Source organism: Perissodus microlepis, chromosome 11, assembly GCF_051167445.1.
Source record: "Perissodus microlepis isolate ML-2025 ecotype Zambia chromosome 11, ASM5116744v1, whole genome shotgun sequence".
NCBI lineage: Eukaryota > Metazoa > Chordata > Actinopteri > Cichliformes > Cichlidae > Perissodus > Perissodus microlepis.
In genome coordinates this window covers 9,644,386-9,658,816 of record NC_140471.1, presented here as the reverse complement: position 1 = coordinate 9,658,816, position 14,431 = coordinate 9,644,386, and the positions used below count along the sequence as shown (strand labels likewise).

The 14,431-nt window shown below is 39.7% G+C and overlaps 1 protein-coding gene and 1 long non-coding RNA gene across 2 annotated transcripts; one reads left to right on the top strand and one right to left on the bottom strand.

Annotated features, from left to right (window-relative positions):
* Nucleotides 1-2,084: 2,084 nt before the first annotated feature.
* Nucleotides 2,085-4,222, bottom strand: LOC146377258 (uncharacterized). The gene is made up of 3 exons (XR_014801598.1): nucleotides 3,937-4,222; nucleotides 3,686-3,822; nucleotides 2,085-3,538 (listed from the first exon to the last, which is right to left on the bottom strand). It is a non-coding gene; the product is annotated as an uncharacterized LOC146377258 (long non-coding RNA).
* A 36-nt stretch (nucleotides 4,223-4,258) lies between these two features.
* LOC146377257 (uncharacterized) lies at nucleotides 4,259-13,100 on the top strand. The gene is made up of 5 exons (XM_084942868.1): nucleotides 4,259-4,573; nucleotides 8,904-9,033; nucleotides 9,646-9,830; nucleotides 10,113-10,380; nucleotides 10,552-13,100. Exons 1-5 carry the CDS (start codon nucleotides 4,514-4,516, stop codon nucleotides 10,713-10,715), a joined length of 807 nt encoding a protein of 268 aa, XP_084798994.1. The 5' UTR covers nucleotides 4,259-4,513; the 3' UTR covers nucleotides 10,716-13,100.
* Nucleotides 13,101-14,431: the final 1,331 nt, after the last annotated feature.

The window sequence follows — 14,431 nt, the reverse complement described above, 5'->3', positions numbered from 1 at the left end:
CAAATGTACTTGCCATACAAAGGAATTGAAATTACGTTTCACACTGTCCCATGCGTAGACATTGACAACAATAAAGTGCAGATGCACAACAAAAAAACAGCCCTAACAATAAGGTAATATTGAATAGGGACCTAAAAATAAATAAAATAAAGTGTTCCAACAGTGTTCTCTGGAAAATAGTATACTAGTCTACTATATAATAATATAAATAATGCTAAAAGAAATACTAAAAATATGTAGCAGCAGGTGTGTGCAATTGCAATGCAGAGGTAGTTGTTTCCAGTCAGGAATGTTTCCAGTTCTTGGTTCAGAGAGTGTTTTCTTGTTGGAGAGTGGGGGGGGGAGGGGTAGAGTCCAGTCTGTCTTCCTATACTTCTGCCAATCTGGTGATTCTGCTGGCTAGGAGCCGGGAGGGAAGAGAGTTCAGCAGTCTCACAGCCTGGTGGATGAAGCTGTTGGTGAGCCTGGTAGTGCGGGAGCGGAGACTTCTGTATCTCTTTCCAGAGGGCAGGAGGCTGAACAGACAGTGCGCGGGGTGGGTTGCATCGTTGACAATTGTGATGGCTTTGCGGGTGAGGCGAGTGGTGTAAATGTCTTGCAGGGAGGGGAGTGGTACACCAACTATCCTCTCAGCTGTTCTCACAATGCGTTGTAGAGCTTTCCTGTTATAGTCAGTGCAGCTACCGCCCCACACAGTGATGCAGCTGGAGAGGATACTTTCAATAGTTCCTCTGTAGAATGTGGTCAGGATGGGTGGTGGAGCACTTGCCCGCTTGAGTTTGCGCAGGAAGTAGAGGCGCTGTTGTGCTTTCTTGGCCAGTGATGCTGTGTTGGTTGTCCAGGAGAGGTCCTCACTGATGTGCACCCCCAGGAACTTGGTGCTGCTCACCCTCTCCACCGCAGCGCCGTCGATGGTCAATGGGGGGTGACAGGCGTGGCCTCTCTGGAAGTTGACAATAATCTCCTTGGTCTTACTAACATTTAGCAGGAGGTTGTTGTCTCTGCACCACGTGGTCAGGAGCTCAACCTCTTTCCTGTAGTGGGTCTCATCGCCCTTGGTGATGAGCCCCACCAGCGTTGTGTCGTCCGCAAACTTCACAAGATGGTTGGAGCTGTAGGTTGGTGTGCAGTCATGTGTCAACAGGGTGAAGAGCAGAGGACTGAGCACACAGCCTTGTGGAGCCCCCGTGCTCAGGGTAATGCTGTTTGAGACCTTGTTGCCCACACGCACCGCTTGAGGCCTCTGGCTGAGGAAATCCAGCAGCCAGTTGCAGAGGGAGATGCTGAGGCCCAGTCTGTCCAGTTTACAGATGAGTTGTTGTGGTATTATGGTGTTGAATGCTGAGCTAAAGTCTATGAACAGCATTCTCACATATGAGTCTTTCTTGTCCAGATGAGTTAGGGCTGGGTGGAAGGCAGAGCAGATTGCATCCTCTGTGGATCGTTTCGCTCTGTATGCGAACTGGTGTGGGTCCAGGGTGGGAGGTAGGGTGGATTTGATGTGTGACATGACTAGTCGTTCAAAGCACTTCATAATAATGGGTGTCAGTGCCACGGGGCGGTAGTCATTGAAACAGGCTGGGGATGGTTTCTTTGGCACAGGTATGATAGTGGCAGTCTTGAAGCATGATGGGACAGTGGCTTGCCTCAGAGAGGTATTAAAGATGTCTGTGAAGACATTCTTCAGCTCCTCTGCGCAGTCTTTCAGCACCCTACCAGGGATGTTATCTGGACCCGCTGCTTTCCGGGCGTTGATGGCGATGAGTGTTCTCTTCACGCTGGCAGCAGACAGGCACAGAGGCTGGTCGTGTGGAGGTGGTGGTGTTTTCTGTGGGCGTGTGTTGTTCTGTGCTTCAAATCGTGCAAAGAAGCTGTTCAGGTTGTTGAGCAGAGTGGTGTCGCTCTCACAGCTACGCGCTACAGGCTTGTAGTCTGTAATAGCCTGGATGCCTTGCCATAGGCTTCTTGCGTCCTTGCTATCATTGAAGTGGGAGGTTATCTTGTGTGTGTAGTCCTGTTTCGCTTTCCTGATGCCACGGGACAGGTTGGCTCTCGCTGTTCTCAGGCCTATTTCATCCCCAGCTCTGAAGGCCTTGTCTGATATAAATAACAAAGTAGAAAACATCAGTTTCTTTAAAGCTGAGCGCATGTAATGACAGATTTTTCAGATTTCTGATGAGCAATACTTGGGAAGATGTTTTATTAATGTGGACTGTTAGGCTATAAGACTAATATCCTTGGTTTGCTGTGTCAAATTAAGAATTGTTATGGCTGGATAATGTTTTTTATTAATATTAATTGAGGTACCTCACATGGAGTCAAAATATCCTTGTCACTGCCTAAGTGGTTTCAAGGTTTGGAAACTACACTAGGCTTCATGTTTTGCAAATATGAGTTGGTTTGAAAGGGAGTAAAGCATTTGACAGAAGCGGCCATTTAAACTGCTTGGTTGTCATTATAGCCTTTCTCCACCAGAGGGAGTCATGAACCACACCGTGTGTCACAACTAAAGCAAGCTTGTCCTTCAATAAAAATCAATGGAATCATAAAGTTTTTATTGAAATCTATGTTTTTGGAAATTATTCCGTCTGATCTATGTGCTAATTTCTCCGATGTCTCAAAGGGAAATGTATTTTTGTGTGTATATTCCAACACACAAAAGATGGTTGAGTCTCAATCAATCCATACTGTGATGATTGCTCCTAATCTCCTGAGACCCAGAAGAATAAATGTTTCATAGTTGGTTGGTTTGTTTGTTTTTAGATAATTTAAGTATAGTAGTTGAAATAAATGTTTAGAAGATTTTTTTTTGGAAAATTATTTATTTTTTTATCTTAGTATGATGAAATGATATTGTTTCCCTTTTTTTTTTTTTTTTTTTTTATTAAACTCCATTCTGCACTCCTAATACTCACCTAAACATGGGTTGTTGGGTCATGCTCCCCATGGCAGTAACAGTAATCATGGATGGTGTGACAGAGCGCTGAGTGTGGCAGACAGGATTTTACTCATACTGCTGTCAGGAGGTGAGGTGGAAGAGGGCCAGATTTTAGAGCGAGAAGGTGAAAGCTTAGAGGAGTCCGAGCAGGGACAAATATAGAAATGTTGTTAAAGCTAGGGCTCTGAAGTTGTGGCATTTGGTTTCTCGGCTGCCATTTAAAACACCGGCCTGTGAAGGCAATAATCTTTTGGCAGCCCTGTTGCAATCTGTTTAACAGTGGTCTCACCTTCCAGAGAGCTTCATTCTTTCCCCTTTAACGGAGATATTAAGATAATCCGTTACTTTGACGGACTCCCTAATATTTGAAAAATGTGCCTTGACTTACTGAACTGACTGTAACAAGGTACCAGTAAGTTCAGATCCTAGGATATCTGAGTCATGCCGTGAAACGGATGTTTTCAGATGAGCACGTCCCTCTGGTTTGTGTGCTCTGACATGTTTTTCAGAAACCTGGTTACCTATTTACACTTTGATGTAATCATAGGGCCTCCTGTCCTGGTGGTTGTTAGCAGCGTTGTCCTGTTTTCATTTTTCATTCTAATGAGACAGGAGAGGTACAGGTTAATGCACATTTAGCTTATACATCATTAATTATATAAATCAGAAGAGAAAAGAAGGAATCAAACTTTTTTTCTGTTTGTGTTTGATTTGTTTAAACATTAAGCAATACTTCTGATAACAAACCTGATGTTATGTCCCCCTTTGAGCTTTTACCTTCCTGTCTGACCTCCCTCCACTTCATTTCCTGACGGCTCTAATCAGACCATAATTTTGAGTAAAATCCTTTCGGCCTCACCCTGTCTTCTGTCTCCTGAAATAGGCTGAAAATGTGCGGCATTAAAATTTTGTTTTGGAAGGAGTAAAAGTTAAAAACCTCTTTTTTTTTTAGCAATAGAATCATAATAACTACAAAACAAAAAACAAAAGCTTATCACCATATTTTATAGCCACAAGGGAGGGGAGTCCATTTTGAAATGTTTGCCCAGCCCCCGCAAATATGGCATCAATAGAACAGTAGGATTCATGTGAATTACATAGAGATAAATGGCCTGTGCCTCAGACTCAAGTCCTCCAAAAAAGGGCAAAATGAATTGCTGGATTTTAGAAGCGTATATCCACACTAAAAATGTAAATAAGAAAAAGCCGCTCGTTCAGCCTATTATTAATTAACCTCGTGTAAGGCAGTTGAGCTCGTCACCTTGTCAACGGTTCCGGCTCGCGTGTGCGTCTCCACTACCGTCGTCAAGGACCGGCGTGCTGACGTCACCGCAGAGAGCCACGCTTCACGACCAGGCTAAACAACTTTTTCAGACGAAGTCCTTCTCACAACGAGTCCGGGACACACTCGGGAACTTTACTGAGATTTAACGAAGTGGCTCGACAGCGAAAGCGCTACAACAAATTATCCGTACTACTGAACACCGAAGAGCGAGTTGAACGTTTTCACTATACCAACATATAATTTCTCGTTTTCAACTAGCGTGTTTTTTTTAAATTGTTTTGGAAGTTAAAATGGGGAATCTGTGGTGGTTGTTCCTCGTCGGGCTGGCAACTGGGTCAATCAGTGGAAAAGTAAGTAGCTTTTCTTAAATGTTTTTTAATTCAAACATGTTCCAGTTGACGTATTAGTGGAAAAATACATATTAATTATCTTTAATATGTAAAATAACCGAGAAGGCTAAAACGTTAAGATATTTTTGAAAACGACAGCCCTGGGTAACGTTTGTTATGTTCATGTGGACTGTTTGAGTTCTACCCCATAGAGTTTACACATAAAATAAAAATATTACTCTTAATGTTATATCCTCAGTTTTTTCTCTGTGTTAATTATTATTATATTATGTATTTACGTTAAATGTACCTTTAAAGTGAACAGCACGAATTCGTCTTTTTAAAACATAAATATATGTTACCTCCGGATCTATAAGCTGGGTGATTTTTGACCTCAGCAGCCTTTTCAAACCGAGGCCAAGCGTCCAGTTGGTGTCAAGTTCACACAGGGCCAAAGTCTGTTCATCATTTAGCTCACAGCTTTGACATTTAAACCAGACCTGGCCTGAATTTCTCACCCACACGTTTTATAATGTTATACTGCAAATTCAAATTCTAAACCAGGAAATCATTCATATTTAACCAAGGTGGTTTAAGGAAAAAAAGAGTATTTCAAAATCCTCCTCCTTTACCCCTTCCATTGTTTCTCTATGTGCGGCTGCTTTATAGCTGGAAAACACCTGGGGATGACAGGCTGAAGCAGAGCTTTGTTCATCGTCACAAAGTATGAAAAATATCCAGGCTGGTGATTTATTGACTGTAAGAAATCTCTAATGAGAGCCAGGGAGCCTCACCACCTCTGCAGAAATGCAGTTTGTTTAAGATTTATGGACTGTATATTGTGAAAGGAGACGGAACTGAAACACGATACTGCTTCTGGTGTATATTTGTAGCAGAGGAAAGAGACATGCAATCCCTTAGTAGGACTCAGGGAGTTGTGGATATGGTGAAAATGAATACAGCTTGGCATTCCTGTCCTGCTTTAAGGCCCCACAGGTTGTAATCTCTGAATATAATAGCTTGTAAACAGGTGTGGCCACTCAAAAAACAAACCTTTTTTCTGCTTAACTTTAATTTGTGTCATCTCATACTTTGATCCACAGATGCTTTGATTCGTCTTCATGTCATACCACTAATACACAGACTCCAGTCTTAAATTGCTGGGTGTGATGGGCTACATCTTACATCCAAACTATCTGTGTCCCAAGTGTGGCTGTAGAATTACTGGTTAGTCAGTCAGTGATGTTGCTCCAATCCAAAGGATGAATGTTTAAACAGGCTTTCTTCCTTTGACAGTTTGTGATCTGGTAGTTGTGTCATTTTTCTGGATGGATGAGTAACAGCGAGTTCCACTGGGCTAGTCCAGGCAAGCACGCAACTGCGTGGGATATGAGCAGTTTTTCATCCAAATGCTAAGAGCGAGAGGAAAAGGGTAACACCTCCTCACGGTGCTATTAATGACGATTTTCGTAGGGCTTCAAAAGCACTCCACTGAAACGCCTACATGTGAGGAAGAAAAAAACTGTTTAGAAACAAAAAAACATGAATATAAACGATGTAGTTTGACACTTGCTGCTGTGGAGAACTAAAAAGCCTGGTGGGGCGGAAGATATGTGTTCTCAGTTAATCAGCATTAGTCACAACATTGTTCTGTGTGTCAAGGGCAGTCTGTACACATGCGATTAGCTGCAAGAGGTTTTTCTTTTGATGAGTTGCTGTAGCAGTTTGTTTGACTTTCAGTGTTAGCATGCCCTTGGAGAGTTTTTATTTTTTTTTATTTATTTATTTTTCAATATATATTTTTTGTTTTTAACCACATATCGCTGATTATCTTGACTGTTCTTTGACCACCACACAACTAATGGACAAAGCTATATTAGGTATTTGCGTACATGGAGTGGACTGGGACCTGTAGTCTCTGGTCAGCAGTTTCAAATTACTGTAATCTGAATTAAGGACATAACAATCACATGTACGACAGAAGTAGATATTGTGTCACATTTTGCCTGTTGGCATTACTAAAGACTGCATTACCAAACTCTGTCTGATCACTAAAGTTGTAAGAGGAATATTCATTTTCTCTTGGCATCTGATAATTTTGTCCTTACAGACTACAGCTACTTAATGTCTGTGGATAATTCATTTTATGCCTTAGTCAAACATACACCACCTTCAACACAGCACTCTGCTGCTGCTGCTGCTGCTATCCAAGTGATGACAGATCTGTTGTGTGCTTTTCGTTGTTATCTAAACTAACTCTCGATCTGACCATGCTCTCATTACTTTGCAGCTCACTGGGGCTATAGCTAGCTATCAGCTGAGGAGAAACAAAAAATAAGACTTTGATGATTGTCAGCTTTAATGTTGCCCTCCACCAACACTCAGTCTTCTCTCATATGTCTGTGGAGTGATACAGCTGTTTCCAGTAAACTGTCTTCATTGTGACAAAGCACCAGAATATCAGAATGTTATATACAGAGTGTGTGTGTGTAAATCCTGCGTGCATACGTATGCTTTCCAGATGTGTATAAATTCTAAATCACATCTTCCAGTAAACCCCAGTGTAAAACTTGTATCTGTCAAGGAGAACTGATTCAGAGTCAGCAGAAAACAAACTGCCAGTAGGTGGGAGGTCAAAGCTTAATGGCATTTAGTGAAATCAATTCTAAATTAAAAATATTTGATTGATCCGTTAAAAAAGATAATGTGTTATATGTGTTGACTCAGCTAATCGTGTGGTTAACATCTGGATTTGGTCTGGTAAAATAAATGCCAGTGAAACACAGTAAAACACTTTGATCTAATACTTTTTTGTATGACTATCAAGTCAATGTTATTTATGTAGCTAATTTTAATACAACCGACGTTGACCCAGAGTGCTTTACAGGCACACTCATCTGCAATCCAGGTCTCCAAGAAGCCAGTTACAACACACAGAACTCACATAAACAGCATAGTAAACATAACGATTAAAAAGAAGTCAGAAAATAAGAATAAAATCAGAACTAAACTCTAACAGTAGTTAAAACAGCTATATAAAAGAACTTGTCCAATCCGTGATGGACCTCAGACTTGACTGTTAGCAGTTAAAAAAGGTACGTCTTTAGAGGTCTTTTAAAATAGTTGGACAGATTTCGCATACATCTACCATAAGTTTGCTGATGTCTGATTATAGCCTTATAACCTGATAATTCTCAAGCTAGGCATAGAGTATATTTCTCATTGTGTATGTGACACAGACAGTCACAGCTTTTGCTTTTCTAATCTCTGGCTGAAGTCGGTGAGAATGCCAGCACCTCTTCTGCTATTTTAGTCACCCTTGGGTTTACGTGTTATTAATGCTTCACATGAATACACCAGTATCTTGGTGACATGTTGCAGAATGACCTTAAATGTTAGGTGTACAGTTGCAGATCAGATAGATTTTATATCTGTATCCCTTCTGTGGGCTGTTTGCATTATTGCATACTGATAAAAAGGTTTGTTAGCAAAAGAAAAATGGTGTTAACTTGAAAAGAACTGTTGCTTTGACAACATATTTTGTGAATTTTTATTGGAGTAAAACCTTTTTCTGGAGCAGTTATCTTATGAGAAGTACACTAAACTGTGCTTCCTTTCCTTTCTCCCTATTTTCACCCTCTCTCAGCACCTGTGTTAGTGGAAGCATAGTATACATACCAGACATATTTCAGGTCTCAATGGGCCATATTCATCCATGTCTCTGTGTGTGAGTGTCTCTCCCTCTCTTAACACCAGCATATGTTTGAGCTTCTTTTTCTTTGGCTCTTTATCGATTTCAGCACAGTTAGTGTCTTTCTTTGATTCATGTGATCTCCGGTTGTGTTTGAGCCACTCGTCTCATTACCTTCTGTCTGCCTAGGCCTTAGATCAAGGGAAAAGAAGGTCACTGGTTTTCATCACACTCCTCTGTGTAGCATTCGGGTTGGCGGAAGGATTTCACGAGGTGCAATCTAATATGTGAACCGGCCCATTTCTACTTGCCTGCTCTTTGTGTTGTCTTTGAAGCTGCTTTATCTCGTCCCTCCTCCTTTCAACGACACTTAGTTCTCTGCTGCATGGTTCTGCAAAGTATCACAAATTACTGCCACAGCATGTGAAATGATCAAGAAAACAGCCTTTATCTACTGCACATACTATAGTATGGATGTAATACTCTCAGACAGCAGCATGCACTGCTGCATATTTGGCCAGCATACATCATTGGTTGTGAGAGGTATTGTCTTACTCCAGAACTGTAGCGAGATCCACATGTTGTCAATTAGTGAAAGGAATTCCTACTTAAATAAAATTGCATGTTTTTATCCCCCCCCCCCCCCCTTTTTTTTGGCAGCTCTTTGTCTTCTCCCAGTCATTTAGCCCAAGTGATGACTTATACATAGAGGGCCGAACATCTGGTGACCTCCCTATAGACGATGAAGATGGTGATGATGGTGGGTCAGGCTCTGGATCTGGAGATTATGGTAAGGATATGTATGCATATATGTCTATCTATCTATATATATATATATATGTGTGTGTGTGTGTGTGTGTGTGTGTATATGTATAATATATCTATATGTATATTTTCCCTGTGTTGCTTATTAAATAGAAACTTCATCACAGATTATTAGACATTATTTAACTCCACTCAATCATACATGCAGGCTTGTGAGTAATACACAAGTAAGCCACAAGTGCTTGTATGTTCAGACACAGATGCACTTACAATATACCAGATGTTTGTCCTGAGGTGATACAGTGGAACCAGGTGACATTTTATTGGAAACTCACAGACTTTGAATGACTCACCTGCGTAAACTGTAGTGAGTGATGTCGTGGCACATTCAGCGTGATATAAAACTGCATTACGTTCAGGTGAATTTCAGTAAGTTATAAAACTTGCAGTAGGAACTGTTTCCACATTTGTGGCAGACTCTGCTGTAAAACCAAGTAACCTCAGATGTCAACTCGTTATCCAAGAAAAACGGTCCTATTCCTTCAGTTAATCCAATAGATTAAAAAAAAAAAAAAAAACTATTCTATAATAATGAAAAGAGACATGCTCTGAAGTGTTTTGTTTTGGTGATTTTCAGTTTCCCGTGCCCATTCAGATGCCGGGGATATGGTCCTGACGTTGCCTAGCCCCTCTAGCAAAACAGAGCAGCGTCAACCACAGCCTACAGTACACTCTCCGCACAACCCACCAACCACAGTGGCACGCAGCCACGGTCCAGGAACTACAGCGAAGGAGACTGACATTTTCCCTGATGGAGACAAGGTAAAGTATGACTGTTCCTTTTGATTCATGTCCTCATGAAGTCTGACTTATGTCCGTCTTCAGGATGATTCATCGCACACACAAGGATATTTATTCTTTTAATTTCAATTGGTGATAGTGAGAGTAAATATTAAGGTTGATTTAATTTTGGAGCAGAGAAACTAATTGTGATTTATTTACTACCGCTTTAAGGTGTGAATAGTGGTAAATGGAAAGTATCTAAAGCCACATAATGTCTCAGCTTTTTTTTTATTTTTTTAAACGGTGCTAATATCCTTATAGGGGCTTGGTGTTGGCACAACAGCTGACTGGTTTGGAAACGATGCTAGTCCCAGCACCACCAATGTGCCTCCCAGTGGCAGTACTAGAGCTGATGGTGTAATCAATTCTGGCAAGGAGAGACGCCTGGATGTGTTACATCCCCAATATGAAGAGCCTATCAAAAAGTCTGATGAAACTCTTACCAAAGCTGATCGAGAAGGATTATTTGGTGAGAACTCTATGGAGGTATCCTCTGAGAACCTGCTGGAGAGAAAAGAGGTGCTAGCAGGTAAAGACTAGGTTTCTACTGTCTTACCAGTTCATTACAAAATTACAGTAGTGAGTTTTCAAGAAAATTTAGACTTCTGTTGAAGAATCTGAAATGTTAAGTATAGATAACTGTGATTAAAAATGTTATTTTTTTTAAAAATAATTTCGTATTTCTTTTTTCCGTCTCCAGCTGTGATAGTGTGCGGAGTCATTGGATTCCTCTGTGCTGTTTCCCTCTTGTCTCTCCTTGCCTACCGCATAAAGAAGAAGGATGAAGGTAGCTACGACCTGGGAGATAACAAACTTTCTGCAACTGCATATCACAAAGCACCCACCAAGGAGTTCTACGCCTGAACTGACTAATAAGATCAAATCAGGGTGGATTTTGGCTCCTGCCTATTAAGACTCAAATGGATCTATAACCAGCTGAAGATGATTCTTCTTGATGAAGTTTGAAGTAGACACCTCTGCTCCTCTCCAGTGCTGCTGCTTTGTTCTTTGTCTTTTTTTTTTTTTTTTTTCTTCGCCATTCCCAACTTCATCCTCTGCCACTTTATCTTTCTACTTAATGTTCAGTGTTTGTGACATAGGGGTCATAATAAAATAAAGTCAAACTGTTAAAATGCTTTCCTGTCATCCCATGCTAAGGAAGGAGTAAATATCCATTCAAAGTTTTAAGAATTAAAACCTGAAGTGGATCGTTGTAGTGTTGGCGAGTCGTCAGTGTGAAACGATCTGACGCTGTGCCTTTAGACCTAAGATGAACTACGCTGGACAAGAGCTGATTCTGTGTGACCCAGAAATTGATTGCTCCTTTTGATGGATGTACGCTGAACCAGCCCAGTTCAGCCTGGTACTATATTCTGTATAAGAATAGTATTAAGATGGACCTTAAAAAGTTGACACTTTTTTTTTTCTGTCCTCTGAGGTCAGATTGTGTTTTTGTGTTTTGTTTTTTCTGTGTTAAAAACTGTCTGTGTTTCTTTTTACTTTCTGTATGCTTTCTTTGATTTGTTTTGGTTTTTGTGCGGGGCGGGGGAGGGGGGGTTACATGAATGAACATTTTCATATGCTGCCCAGTATTGCATTGAGAGATTTTGTTACTTTGCAGGTACAAACGTTTGTTGTTGTCACACAGGCACTTACAGAACTGACCAAATATAGATACGCTTTGTTGTTTGTAAAAAAAAAAAAAAAAAAAATATTGTAGTAGTGTTTTTTTTTGTTTTTTTGTTTTTTTTCCAATGTGTTTTTTTTTTTATGTTTAGAGATTATATTTCTGTAAGCCATTTTTTAAGCAATTTGTCTTTGACTTCATACAGTGGCAGCCTTAGTAAAACTCCCTCAGGCATCTTTAGAACACATGTAATATGTTCAGGACTTTTGGTGGGGTTGAATGCTGCAAGCATGTGGACAGGTGGAGTCAAAGCTAATGACTATAATTCAGAAACCATAGAAGCGATCAAGGTTTTCTGACAACAGCCAAAGTGCATTCCTTTCTCGCTGTCCTCTGTATAAAGCTATAATAGTTGGTTTAAGGTTTAAAGGCCAGTGAGAGCATTTACTGCTCTTTTACACTTTAGAGTTTATCAACTTAGCAGGATTAGAGCGTTGTTAATTGTGTCTGTTTAACTCTAATCTGTTTCTTTTAAGCGTAAATGTGCTTGGTTTGACACATGTATTTCCTGATTTTCAGACTTTACCTCAAGCAACAAGAGCAGCATAGCATGTTTTATGGCTTCAATGAAGATGCACAAAGCAGATAACGACAACAGGGTTCTATTCCCTTTCGACAGCACATAAGTGTGTAGACCCTTTTCATAAACCTATTAGGAATTTGCCTTTTTATGGCTTTTTAACCAGCTACCTACTGCCTGTAATGTTTCAAAGAACAGTGCTTACTGTTTGTCATAATAAAAATGAATATTTTAAAGCAAGTAGTACATTTGAATGCATTTGCAAGCTACCTATTCACTGTGCATAGAATAAACAGGAAGATGTAGTCATTAACCCACCTCAGTGACTCTTTGTTGATAACGTGACATTTGTTGAGTCTTCAGTGCCTCATGTTACATTATATCCTTTGCTTTGCAGTGTGATTGCAGTATTAGTTTCATACTTTGAACTGTGAGCTGTACAGAACTGCAAGTTTGGAGTAAAAATCTACTATGCCAGTGTGGTTGAAGAACAACTTCTGTCTGAAACAAAAACAAACCCAGAGGGTTAATACCACAGGTTAGCACTTGTTGGCAAAGACAAAGTAACTTTTCTCTTCTATCATCTACATGCATTATATATAAAAGATATGATTTTTATGTAATAATTTATACTTAGACTACAATGTAGGTAAATATGTCCGTCATTATTGGGATTGTACAGTATTTACTCGTGGTTGAAGCCTCTTTGTGCCTTCAGCTTGAGCTTTATATGCCTATTTGTATCTTGGTGCATTTGATGAGCTTTAGATTATTGTCAGTTTCTTTAAAAGATTTTCTAGCTTTTTTTAAAAAGTCCTTTTTCTATACGAATACTTCTAAAAATGATAAAAGTACAGAAAGTTTATTGGAGACATGTTGCAGTTTTATTTTTTATCGAAGCTGACTGAAATCCTGGTTCTTAGAAATAAACTACACAGGTATGAGGACCAGCCAATTATCAACTTACCAAGATGACCAATAGAGAACTTTGTTGCTGGTGTATCTCATGAGGTTCACTAATGAATAAAAGTTGTGGCTTTAATGCAGTGGCTGTTTTTTCTCTCTCAACAATACTGCCCCCCCACCCCCGTTATATACACACATCAACACGACAGGTTTAATATTATGTGTGCTCTTAATTTCTGCCTGTTTATTCACCTTTTCATCTAACTTCTTCAAGGTCACGATCTTTATGTTTATTTGTTAATTAAGCACCTTCTGGGCATAATTTTGAAGCCCACGTGTTATCACAGATTTGCATTTTGTTTTTATTGTGTGAGACAAAACCAAAAAGTGAACATTCAGCTGCAGGTAAAAGCTATTATTTGTTGCTTTTGTTCAGCTGATCTGAAATGTAGAGCAAAGCATTTCCATCAAGTCTCAACAAACATCCTTTTACAAAGGCAGGCAAAAGTGAGAAAAAGGTTTGCAATATCAAACCAGGTCAGCAGCATGTGAAATGAGTCATATGGTCAGATGTTTTTAAAGATCTTCAGAAACAAAAGGAGAACATGTGGATGCACCAAAGTTTTTTTTTTGTTTTTGTTTTTAATGTATACAGAAGATGGCTGTAGAGAAATAAAAACCACGGACTGAGAGGTGCTGTTTCCCACAGTGTGCACACAATACACTGTTAGCACTGGGCATCATTTTAACCATAACATTGTTTGCAAAAAGGAAGGATGACTAAGAGAAGACTCATAAAAAGAAGTGCGTGATTTAGCATTTGGTTTTAAATAGTTTCTAAATAGGCAGTTCCTTTTTCTTGACATAATACCAAAAGTGAGATTGATACACTTCTTCTATACAGCTGTGTTGTTTCATTCAGTAGTGGTATTTTTCTGTGTGTAAACTTTCAATTTCTTCTGTGCATTCAAATTGTTGAACAGCAGGTCAGATGTGAACCCAAAACAGCCTGTAACACATGTTAAAGAAAGGTAGACAAAGCTTTCTCAAAAGCTTCACAGACAAATAGAGCATCTTTTTTGAAATGTCAGTTTTGGAATAATATGCAATTGTAGGTTTGGGTACTTAAACACTGATTTATGCTGGAACATAATATTTATTGTTGTGTGCATGTTAGTTACTTATGAAAGGTATCATTTATGCACAGCTGAACAGCAGGTCAATTGTGAACCGAAACACTGATTGTAAGTATTCTATGTGGAAGCGCTGGCCATGAGAGTCTGTGATGAGTTCCTTAATCGTTGTATGTCCGACATATTTTGCATATTTGAAAGCTTGGTGAGTATAATAGTAATAATGTCCATAATGTGAATAGACTATACTACTTATGAGGGGTAATTTTAACAAAAATCGTTTTGTATGAACTATTGTAACTATTAATTTCCAGTTGTTGCATACTAATCGGTT